This window comes from Crinia signifera, chromosome 3 (assembly GCF_055691185.1).
Source record: "Crinia signifera chromosome 3, ASM5569118v1, whole genome shotgun sequence".
NCBI classification, from domain to species: Eukaryota; Metazoa; Chordata; class Amphibia; order Anura; family Myobatrachidae; genus Crinia; species Crinia signifera.
This window is the reverse complement of record NC_139219.1, coordinates 48,390,019-48,402,921: the sequence shown is the minus strand read 5'-3', so window position 1 is coordinate 48,402,921 and position 12,903 is coordinate 48,390,019. Positions and strand designations below refer to the sequence as shown.

Below are 12,903 nucleotides of genomic sequence, written 5' to 3'. Positions count from 1 at the left end.
GCTGCTGTCAGAAATCGAATTCAAAGACCTACAGATCAGGGAGGTTTGGGAGGCACATTCCATCAAGATAGTGGCGCAGCTATATAATTCAACTAGCCTTAAAACATTTGAGCAATTGAGGGCACAGTGTGGAGTGCCGAACTCATATTTTTTTCGCTATCTACAGCTTAGGGATGTCCTACGTCAGTATTATCCTGGTCAAATTCCCTCATTTGGGGACTCCCCCCTGAAATCGATATTAAAATCAATAAATAGTAAGAACTTAATTTCCCGTATTTATAAACTACTAGGAGAAAATGGACAGGAAGAAGGGTTGAATGCCATAAGAGAGAAATGGGAAGGTGATGTGGGGTCCCTGTGTGTAGAGGAGTGGAAGGAAGCGATGGGTTCGATAAACAAAGCCACAAGTGCCCTCAATGTCCAGCAGATCCAACTTTTTATATTCTATAGAGCTTATTTGTCGAAAACAACTATGTCGAAATTTAGGGGTCAAATGTCGACTAATTGTCCCAAATGTGGATTAGCCCCAGGCACGTTTATACACTTATTATGGGAGTGTGGGGAGATTGCCTGTTATTGGGATCGAATCAAACAAGTAATGATAGATACGGGCTGTAAGATTGAAGAACTCACCATTAAGAGCTGCCTATTAGGAATAGTTGGGGGGAAAATAGGGGCGGATAAAAAGAGCTATATAATTAACTTGTGTTCATTAGCAAAGGTGATTATTAGTAGGACCTGGATGTCAAGTGAGGGCCCAGATTTTAATAAATGGGTTGCCTTAGTGAACTATATCTATAGACAGGAAAAAACATTATATAGGACAAGGAAAGGGGAAGTTAGATTTGAAAAGGTATGGGGGAACTGGGGTAAAAGTAGACATTTTCACTAATATAATGGCACTTTCGTACCCATATTCTTATATTTTTGTATTATGGGTTTTTTTTTTTGTTTTTTTTGTGTGCTTCATTATCCTTAACACTGAAGATTTCAATTAGTAGTGGATTCCCACTGCGAATCACTCCTGTTTACACTCTTACTTTTTTTCTTGTATCGGTACACTAATTATAATATTACGGCCATTTAATAATAGGTCGATAGTTATAGCAACCTAAGGATGAATTGTAGATCACTGAGTATTATCACTATCATTATAGCTGCCCCTACTGGGTTCCCCCTCCTACTTCTCTTTATATTCTTTTTCCTTCCTTTCTGTTGCTACGGGTGTTTGCCCTCCTGTAATTATGATCCAGCCAGCTAATATTACAATAGGCTTAATAAGTTAAGAGGCGCTCAAATCCTCCCCTGCCCACTAAAACCGATGGTCTGTCAACTCGCAGTATCCCACGATATAGATAAGCATGGTCAGATAGCCCGTAATGTATTGTCTCATGGAATATGTTGATTCCCGGAGTGCCGGCTGAGCAACACAGGATCAATAAGAGTTAAATAACTGAACAAGTGGATCGCGATGCATAACTATAAGGAATATATCTGTATTTTCGAAACTGAAACGTCTGTACTATATGAGTGTTTTTTTTATGATGATGTATGTCTTTTTGTAAAATTGAAATAAAGAAAAAGAGTAAAAAAAAAAAAATGTATCCTTATCATTCGCTAAGGTTACACTTTTCCGCATAAATCACACCAAGGTCTCTACTTTCCATTTACATTATATTTGGTCTCATTTGTAATTTCCAGCTAATGTGTTTCAGACTACAAAGCTATAGTGTTTTCTATATCTGTATCATCCTGGTATATTCAGCATTGCATATAATTGAAACATTGCTTGAGAATAAAGTATGCTGATCATAAAGATAATTAGTTGTTCCAATGCAATAAAAGCTAAAACATTTTTATGTAATGACATTTAATTAAAGGAAAGCTGTGGTAGCAGTTTTAAAGAAAATTTAAGGCAAATTATACTTGTTTGAAAGTGTTCTGCACATTAACTAATTAACATTAGAGTGTAATTTACACAGTGTTTCTCTACTGGAAAAGTTTTTAAATATATACAAAATGCAGTTGAAAATTTCCAGTGTCTCATAAAGCTTTGAATCTCGGTGGCATTTGATAGTCTACAGTCATTTATCAGTTGTAAACTAATTTCTTTTCCCATTTTATATATTACCAGCTTTTAATTATTGCTACAGCCCACTTTACAGTTTTTCTAGATGTAGTTGTTTTGTGTTAGTTTTTTGTACCTTTTTTATTCCATGATACAGATATAGGGCTATTCAATCCCGGACAATATTTTCATAGGGCGGAAATAACGTTAGTTTTAGGTCAAATGGGTCAAATTTCATTCAACTTATTCAATGTGGGCTCTGTTCTTCCAACTGGCGGAATATACTCCACCGGTTGGAAAGTCCTGGCATCGGCAAAAATTGGAGCTGATAGTCGGAAACAGCAGTGGATTGAACAATCCAGTGTAAGTTTTCAACAATACAGATTTGCCTCTGTATGGAGGTGATCCTGTTGCAGGCAAACCCGCCTAGGATTAAATACTGTCTGCCACTATTTCTGCCCAGCAAAAATAGTGGCCGGGATTAAATACCCACCATAATGTTCGCCAGACCACAAGTGGCCTAACGCCTGATTTGCCCCAATATAACAATATTCCACTTGCTATGTTGACATGTTGCAAAGATTTAACCTAGGTACACCACATCCGACGTGCGATGTTGCATGCAATTACACTGCATCAGCTGTGGAATTTTTCCATTGGATGTGCAGCACAGAATAATATACTGCATGATATAATGTATCGTGTGTACGGTATCCATTCGATGGGTCGACAATGTCTAGTCTACCTAGTGACTAGGTCAACCACTGTTGGTCGACAGTGAATGGGTTGATAAATGGAAAAGGTCGTCATGCACTAGGTCGACATTGACAGAAGGTCTTCACAAGCAAAAGGTCGACATGTCAATGATCGATACATGAAAAGATGGACATGAGTTTTTCATGATTTTTTCCCCACTTCTTGTTAATTCCGAGTGCAGAGAGCCATGCGACCGGACACAGTACACTGATTGGGGGTCCATGTCGACCAATGTCAACATCAACACCAAAAAACATGAAAAACTCATGCCGACCTTTCCCTGTGACGACCATTTCCATGTCGAGATTTTGCTTTTGTCAACCTTCTTTGTTGACCTAGTACATGTTGACCTATCCCAGGTGTTGACCCATTTATTGTCGAGTAATGGTGGTCAACCTAGTGACTGTCTATTATTCAATCTGGAACCGTGTGTGCCCAGCTGGTACCAAAATTGTGAGAAAGTTGCTTCGAAATCTGATTGTTTTGGCAAGTAACATCTGGAAGTTCCATTAACTAATTTAGAGTTGTATAATGGTCACTGGAATTACTTCATGTTGTTCTATTAGAACTCCCTGTCCAAGAGATGAGTGGCTTTTCAGCAGATGTGTGGAGGCTACAAAACTTTACCAATAGCCCAGACACATGGATGACTTTATTGATGACTGTTCTGTGTGATAATTCCACAGACCCTTTTAATGGGGGTAGTACAGGCACGTTTCTTCTGTTAGTTTTGTGAACCTACCATCAGATGTGCGGATTTCAGTTGCGACCATGTTGGAAAATGTATATTCCAGCCTAATACTGGGTTGCACATGATTCTCAGTGTGTGCAGCCGTCTCAAAGTCAGTGCCTGAGGTGTTATGTGTTACTGAATTCTGGCTGGCAAGATTCTGGCTAACATGCATGGCTTTGGGTTTTCATAAATTGGACCTCCCAGAAACTTGTTGTAACAGGTGGAACAAGTCGGGGTGTATGTTTTCACTCAGGCCAGTCAGACTTCTTTTGTAGGTGAAAATTGGAAAAATGTTACTAACGCAGTATAATTTAGTTATTGTATGATTATTATATTTCTGCTGGTAATAGGATCTCTGGACATTTGAATATATATTATCATTATTTATTATGCCCCACAAAAATTACATGGGTTTGATTCCCACCATGGCCCTTACTGTGCAGAGTTTGTATATCCTCCCCTTACTTGCGTTGGTTTCCTCAGAGAACTCCGGTTTCCTCCCACAATCCCAAAAATATACTGGTAGGTTAATTGGCTCCCAAAAAAATTAACCCTAGAATGTTTGTGTGTGCGTGTATATGTGGTAGGGAATATAGATTGTAAGCTCCACTGGGGCAGGGACTGATGTGAATGCTCAAATATTGTCTGTAAAGCGCTGCGGAATATGTATGCGCTATATAAGAATCTGTTAATAAATAATAATAAATAGAGAGAGAGAGGGGGGACATCCCCCCCGCCCCAGGCAGGTCCAACCTTGGTTCCTATGCACACGGGACCACGCATTAGATGGGATGTCAAGCACATGCGATTTGGACAGATTTTACCAGGTTTCTTGGCAACATCAGTCGGAATCACGTGAAATCCACCCAAATTGCATGAGTGTTTTATTCCATTGTGCACTGGTCATTTTCTATGTCCATTCCAAAAGGCATGTAGGAATGTATTGTCTTTTTAGGTTTTAGTTAGGAAATGGGTGTAATATTAAAAGAACACTGTTTGCACTCAAGAAATAGACACTCTCCTTTTTAATGTAGTATACCTTTAATGACTATTATTGGTTTCTTATTCATGTGGTCAAAAATTTACTACAGACAACATAGCAATAGTGTCATAATCAGAAATATTTTTAGACTGTTTATTGTTGCAAACCACAACTGGTGTGCAAAGCAGAGCTCTCTCTTACTACTGCAGAGCGAAAGAGAGAAGGTCAGAGGCCATTTTGGAAACAAACAGCTGGACCAGTTTATTTAAACAGATATGAGGTGATGGGATGCTGACCTTAGTTTGACTTCTTTTGGGAGGAGCAAGAATGCCATTTTATGACTACCAAGAAAGAACACTGAGGTTTCTTGCATCTGAATGCACCCTTAAGGCATACAAAGAAATGACTGTTTTCCACGAAGAAAAAAATAACACCTTTTTTTTAAAACGAGCATAAAAAAACACTTTAACACCTTAATGTAGAAAATAGTTCCCACATATCCTTGTACCATATTTTTTTCTTAAAATAAAGCAAAAGGGTCCTCTTCTGCTGCTCCCTTGTTCAGTGAAACATAGTGTTGCACCACATTCAAGAATGTGTAGGCCATTTATAATAAGGCAATAATGAAAACATTTTAATTTGCCATTTCTAATGATCGAGAGTTAAACAGCCAAAGACAGCTACACCAAACATGTAGTCTTGAGGAACTGGGGCTAGGGAACAATGACAACTGGACCCCGGTCTAAGAAGGCCAAGGGAAAGTGTTTATGCAGGGACCTCCTGCTAGGGAAGGTATTCACATACTTGTGTATCTCACAAGGGGTGGGATATATGTACTCTAAAGTGAAGGTCAAAGAGGCTTTCCTGAACAATGGGCTTGTTTATTTCTTTTTATTATTATTACTTTTTTGAGATTTTATTATTGAAAAAAGATTGTTGCCCGTGTAATCTACTAAAATTCATTAAAGAATGTTTAATTGGACAATCAAGGAAGACAGTTGATGGGTGGGGGGTTCATTTCCCAAGATCTCCTGGCGCCTTTGTCTTGTAAAGCTTATTAAAATAGAATTGGAAGGAATTCTATAACTATGTATTCCCGGTGTGCTTATATTTTAATTTCATTTTTGTGTTTACAGTTTGTATTATACTGATGCAATAAAGTTTAGCATTTTGAGAATCAACATATGTCAGTAGTGATATTATAGCTTCTTTTGAAGTTAATTGCCTAAAATACATACAAAAAAAAGATCCCAGATGCCAATCTAAAATAGGAATTTGCTAAATTTTTGAAGGAAAATGTTTTTTACTTAAAAAAGAAAAAATTTATTGATTCGGAATGATTTTGGGTTTTCTTGACACTAGCAAACTCAAATGCATACCACTTGTAGATTACTGTATTTTTGGATGTCCATTGAGCTAGCCTTTTATTTGTTGCTTATTCATAATTTCTGGTGACTACAAGATTATAATAGAAATCCTGTATGGCATTGACCTTGTTTTGACCCCACTCTTTGAATAAACCAAAAAAAAAAAAAAAGTAGTCTTTATAAGCCGAATGCCTTGTTCTGAAGTCCCCAGCAGTGTGAGCAAGTAATAAAACTCCAGACGTTCCCTCATTTGATGGTATACTGCCATCACAGTTCATTATCTTAATAGAGGGCATTAAAATAGAATTAAACTCCAAAGAAAAAAGAGAGGATTTTAATAAAAAGTTGGAAAGTAGTTACAAAACATAAGATATGGATATCCCTGCAAGGCTTATTGTATTAGACTTCACCCTTCTAGGCCATTTGTGATTTGTTTCCCTATAGAATTGGAAATTGAGTGTTACCCATATTGTCTTTCAGCAAATCTGGCAAATTCCCATATTTAAATCAGAAACAAAAAATGCCAACTGTGGTAAAAATCTGACCAACATAAATCAACTAATAAACCCCAGCCTGTTCTGTGTAAGGTTACGAGGAGCTACACACTGTAGGTTCCAGAATGTTAAATCCTGCATATGGAACAGCTAAAGAAAAAAAATTGTACCAATTCTGCTGCTTCTAAGGGCCAGAACCCTGCCACTATGATGTCAATGCATTTGTACCAACTTATATGTACGTAACACAATAATCAATAACCGAGATATGTTTTGTGATCTTTTCTAGGTTTATAAATGCCAGAAGAAGAATAGTCCAGCCTATGATTGACCAATCCAATCGAGCAGGCAAGTCCCCAATAGTAACTGTTTTCAAGTCACGCAGGCGAAAACCATCTTCAAGCCATTCACCGGGAGGTCCAGTACCTGGTAAATAAAATAAATCCAGGGAGGAAAAAAAAAGACATCAGTCATGTAGTTTCTATTTTTTTGGAATTGATTACGTTCTCAAAAAAAACTACTTACTTTTTGTATAAGTTTTTCTCCTCAGCTATACTTTCTGCTACTTTGACACTCCCTGGTGCATGGCTTGGTGTGGAATTGCTATAAACTTTATTACCTGTCAAAAGGGTAACAGGGTCAGTATCCCTTATGGGACTCGGTAAAGTTCAAAGACGCTCAATGAGGTAGTTGTATTTTTTTTGTCCTTTTAACTGCCTTAAGGCATTTTACTTTAAAGCAAGCTTGTTATGTGTTCCACTAAAAACCTATTTTATAATACATGGGTATGTCTTATTTCCAGTGTCTTTGGGAACTCTGAATCTGTAGTCTTTGTTTTAACAAAATGTGAAATGTTGTATACTCTTGACTACAACCAAGGGATATCAACATTACATAGAATAATGGCATGCTGGTCAGAAATATGGTGTTGGGCTTCTTTTTGTTACTATTTGCCTAATATTCCATGTACTGAGTGTGCTTAATGGGTGTTGGGAAGGGGAAAGGAGATTTCATAATGTCCCTTTGACAGTTACTGGCTGTTTCATAAATATTGTGTTGTATTGTGTTATTGCCTGCAGCTGAGATTAGATAGTAACAATAACTTAATATATTTTAGTAAGTCAAGGAACACCTTACAATCCCGATGGACAGCCAATGGGAGGTTTTGTAATGGACGGCCAGCAACATATGGGAATCCGAGCACCAGGTAAGATTGTTTTTGCCCATTTATATTTTGTTAATAGTTTGTGCTAGATTAACCTAAAAGGTAAATGTAAAATGTGAGCTTTTGTGTCTATCGCTGTGTCTTTTACTCATCTGCTAATCATAATATGGCTACAATCTGGGTGCTTTGCCTGTATCTTGGTTTCTTCGAAATTGCTTTGTGACATTGGGTTCTTTTGGTGCTCTCTGTTCATTTCTCTGATCTTCTGGCATCTTCTTGGATTTTTATCTCCCTTTTAGGACCTATGAGTGGAATGGGCATGAATATGGGCATGGAGGGGCAATGGCACTACATGTAACCACCAACTAGTTAACCAATGGCAAAGCAAGGGGGAAGTAAGTACAACGGGGGAGCGTGTGTCTACTTTGCTGTAGGAATTTTTTTTAACACTGTGAATTTTTGTAATTTGTATTCTCCCTGCCCATAGCTCCATGCTTGTTCATTCCTTTTCCATAAAATCCGGTATCCTGTTCTTCTGCCTGATTTTGTTTCATTTGTCTCCTGCATAGATTGTACGTTGACTTGTCTTGTTATTATACAGTACTGACCACATGACAAAACAAGGAGTAGGCAGTAGGTGGGGGGGGGGGGGGGGGGAGTGGATTTCCATGGCAACAGACTGATATGCAAAATGTAAGCAGTCTGCAGCAGTGCAAGGAGAGGAAAGACCATGTCCCCAAAGTGTCATAAATCTGTCTAACCACAGTTGATGCATGAGTTACACTTCTTCACTAACCTGCAAGAGTCCAAACTGCAAACAGGGACTTATTTAAGCAAAATAAGCACTGTCTTTGTATAAGAACAGAAATGCTTCATGCAGTTTAAGATCCCATGCAGGAAAACTTCGAATTTCCACTTTTCTCCTCTTTGTCCATCATGTATAATAGGATTACGTGTGGAAAAGGCAAAGTAAAAGAATACAAAATAGAGGTGTGCACAGCAGGTTGTGCAGCTCTGCTTGGGCTAATTGACTATATCCAAATTAAGTATGCCATCACTTGCAGTGTGACAAATGGATTTGACTCATTCAGTATACAAAAATAGAGATCATTAATGCAATCGTAAGCGGCAGTCCCAGTGAAGTCTGGAAAGAGAGAGGGAGAGAGAGAGGAAGAGAGAGAGAGGGGGAGTAAAAATAGGGAGAGTAAGAGAGGGAGTAAAGATTGCCCCACAATCCTGCTTTGTATTATTCTGCTGCAGAAATATTACTCTGTCTGATGGAATGTAGAAGAACTACGATGCAATCAGATTTTTTTTTTGTTATTCTGCATCAGAAACAAAAAACAAAAACAAAAAACTGCCATAGTTTGCGTTGTGTATTCCTAATTGTGAGACCCTATGTGTGCACCAAGAACCAGAATCACACATCAGGCTTAGGAAAAATGCCGGAAAGCCATCGCTGCGCTCTCGCACATTATGAACACTTTCTAGTTTAGTTAATCTAAATATTGTTTCTTAATTTCTGGGTCAATTAAATTTCAATGATGTATGCTATGCTTCATAGCCAATTAAATTAGTAGGATATTATGGAAAATATCATCACTTTTGATTAAAGACCAACGGATATAGTATATTTTCAAAGCAATTTTCCATAGTGAGAAAAAAAAATCTTCCTTTAGGCTAGATTAAGAAGCCTTACATCGCTGGAGCCCAGAGACCTGAATCCAAGGTGTTCACGCTGCAACACTACTTAGAACTAAAGCCAATTGAACCTACTTAGAAATAGCGTTATGCCTTTCACCCTGGATGATTATGGAGCTTATAGCTCTCTGAGACAATACACCTGTCAGTTTTCATCAACTATAGCAAACCATGCGGAAGACAGAGGCCCACAGAAAGCAGGGGGGCCATTGTTTTACGTTCCGTTTCCTCATTGTTCTCAAATTTAGCGAAAGCTTGACTGAGTTTGTAGTCTGATTTTTTTAAAACATTCATGATCACAAGGAAGGAATTAATTGCTAACAGTTATTGATTTCTAGCATGTATGAAAGGAAAAAAAAAACCTGCCTACCATTTATCAACCCTACATAATGCATTTTGCTTTATGGCAATATTCCAGTAAACAATTACTGCTTTTGTTTGTTCCCTTGAAGGCGTGTAGAGATAAATCGCTATAAATACAATAAATACACCTCGTTTGTAAACTGATATGATCCCAGATCCAGGCGGTTGTTTCTTACATGTTTCTATATAGGATAATACAAATGTGTCCTCATTCACCTAGCGTCTATATGCCATATGTGAGACGCCTTATGCATCTGAGAAGCTCGGATAGGAGTAGTGTACCATAGTTTTCTATAAATTATCCATCTTCTCCGCCTGGTATCTAGACAGCAGCATGCCCTAAGCAGCCACTGCACACCCCACCAGAGCACAAACTGTCATAAGATTGGGTGGGGGAACCGCCATTACCAGGAAACAGCATGCCCTGTGCAGCCACTGCTCAACCAACCAGAGCACATACTGTCATAAGATTGGGTGGGCAGGATCGCCATTACCGGAAAGCGGTATGCCCTGTGCAGCCACTGCCCACCCTACCAGAGCACATACTGTCATAAGATTGACTGGACAGGACCGCCATTACCAGGACACTACTGTTAAACTGCACTGCTCCAAGTGTCCTAAGGATGCTCAGAGCCGCTGTACAGCCTGAAGAGTGCATGGCTGGATTGTCTGAATGGCTGTCACTACAGCAGTGAAAGTGGCGGCAGAGGTGTCGGCCTCCGTGCACTCTTACCTGTGCAATGACATCGACTGTACCACCCACCTTTTAGGTGTGTGTCTTACACGCATCGCAGAATCAGTGAAAAGTCTCTCATGCTGTTCTATAGATGCTGGGTTGCATCATTAACCACAAAGAAAAAAAATAGTTTGGTGCTTTAAATCCGGCACTAACTTATAGATTTTAGTGGGCCCAAATCTGCTGCTGCTAAAATACAATTAGGTGCTCAATCCCCCCAAAAAAACCTGAAGAAAGACAAATATCCTTTTTTTGATTACAACAGACATTTTACACAAATTTAGCAAATTAGTTTTCTCATTACCAGTTGTTTATTGATAATATCTGCAAGAAAGAAGCTCGATAGGCAGGGGCAAATGCAGGATAGTTGGAGGGGAAATTCCAAATGTTGAGTGTGATTGTTGCTACTATGCATAATTACCATGTAACAAGCTATAGACTGGCCTAAATAAAGTGCAGTTTATGTAATACAATACTTTAGACATATGCAGGCCAAATAATCCCAGTAAGCCACTTACCATATTCTCTCACTTGTGCAATGATTGTTGAGCACCCAGATTCACAAACAGACACACACACACACACACACACACACGGCAACTGCAACCCCCCTCCCCCCGCATTTGGCTATGGTGCAGGCCAAGAGTGTTATCTGCATGAAAGTGTAAAGTGTTTCAGAGGGTTTTAAAAATACAGGTTTATTTTACATACATTTTTCTTGTATATCGATGAACCTACGGTCAGTGTTATTTGACCTTTTTTAACTTTTTTGTTTCTCCCTCAGGACTGCAAGGTATGCCAGGGAATTACATATCTCCGAGTGGTCCGATGGGTATAAGTATGGGGCAGCCAACTTATCCACCATCACAGATGCCCTTACATCACGCTCAGCTGCGTCACGGGCCGTCTGTGCATACCTACATTCCTGGACACCATCACCACCCAGCAATGATGATGCACGGAGGACCACCTCACCCTGGAATGCCGATGTCAGCATCTAGCCCCTCAGTACTTAACACAGGAGATCCAACAATGAGTGGGCATGTAATGGACATCCATGCTCAGTAATTTAAGGGAATATGTGTTGTCTGCAATGGAATAAAATTTCATGTACTGTGTTTCTGCCACAACAGCAGTTCCAATCTTGGTGCCCATGTAGGACCAAGACAGTTTTCGACACAGGCACCCCCTAAAAATAAAAAAAATTAAAGCAAAAAAAAATTACAGCAGAAAGCAGATGCTGAAATCAAGTTTGGAGACATGATAAATACGTATATAAGACATTAAGAGAACAAAGAGTGAAATATTGTAAATGATATTATACTGTTAACCATATTATGTTGTTTCTTATAGATTTTTTTAAAAAAATGTGAAATTTTTCCACACTATGTGTGTTGTTTCCATAGCTCTTCACTTCCTCCTGAAGCCTCCTTACTTAAAGAAATTAAAGCCTTACAGTTACCCTGCAGAAGACAGAAAGTCCTCGTTTGCAGGTCTACAATAAGTATGTCAGGCAGAAGATTTTTTTTCTTCGATCCAAGGATTTCAGCCATGCGCACTTAGTCTACAGCTTTGTCTCTTCAGTTTTTTTCTCCCTGTCTCTGTCTCTCTCCCCCTCTCTCTCTCTTTCTCTCTCTCTCGCCTGGGGCTTGAATTTGCATGTCTAATTCATTTACTCACCATATTTGAATTGGCCTGAACAGATGTAAATCGGGAAGGATGGGAAAAACTGCAGTCATCAACAATGATTAATCAGCTGTTGCAGGCGGTGTCTTAAGGAGACTGGTATGAGGAGGCATGGAAACCAAAAGGCAATGTGTACGGAGCATAATTGTCACAAAGGAGTGTCAGTGTCCCCATTCAGCAGCAACCAATATGTGCATCATTTTCTTTTGTCATGCAGCTCAAAAACAAGAACTGTAGAAGATTTATTTTTAATACATTGACTTTCTTTCTCAGCACGGCAACAGCCGCGAGTACATTTTCCATAGTCCACCATGGAACATTTATGTATACATTGTAAATAAATTTTGTGCAAAAAGGACTGGAAAAGATAACTGTATTGTTGCAATTTTTTTCGGTATAATTAGGTTTGGTAACAGTTGGTATGTATACAGATGAAAGGGGCTTTTCCACTTTATAAGAATTTTTACTAAATACCCTCCTTCCCTAATAACTGTACTTTATTTATTAACAGTTTCTTATATAGCACAGTAGCAGGAGTGTGATATCTAGATATCGGATTAGGGCGCTAATCGGAATGAGTGGTTTTACTCAAGCAGCAGCAGTGGATAAGGGGTGTCAAGTCCTATAGACAGTAAATGTATACAAAGAAAGGTGGGTGGTATGCTGCGCTATAAAATAATAATTATATAATTTGCCAGTAAAAATTACTATAAATTTATAAACACATTTGCAAAGAATTTTTACATATATATAGCATGCTCAAAGATTAAGAAAAAAATTATAATAAAATAATTTAAAAGAGTTATGGTGCATTTGAGATATGTATTAACCCGTGTCCTCTAGTTTTGACCT

The 12,903-nt window shown here is 38.6% G+C and overlaps 1 protein-coding gene across 2 annotated transcripts in view; it reads left to right on the top strand.

The window, feature by feature from the left end:
- The window catches only part of MEIS1 (Meis homeobox 1), a 135,101-nt gene extending 122,430 nt beyond the window's left edge, over positions 1-12,671 (top strand). Inside the window, exons 10-13 of one of the 2 annotated variants that reach the window (XM_083175752.1) lie at positions 6,690-6,748; positions 7,518-7,607; positions 7,865-7,960; positions 11,150-11,288. In XM_083175752.1, the coding sequence (XP_083031878.1) occupies positions 6,690-6,748; positions 7,518-7,607; positions 7,865-7,923 (208 nt within the window). In that variant the 3' untranslated portion in view covers positions 7,924-7,960; positions 11,150-11,288. Of the gene's footprint in view, positions 1-6,689; positions 6,749-7,517; positions 7,608-7,864; positions 7,961-11,149 lie in introns of both variants that reach the window. The other variant, XM_083175751.1, reaches the window with a different exon arrangement.
- The last annotated feature ends 232 nt before the right edge of the window (positions 12,672-12,903 follow it).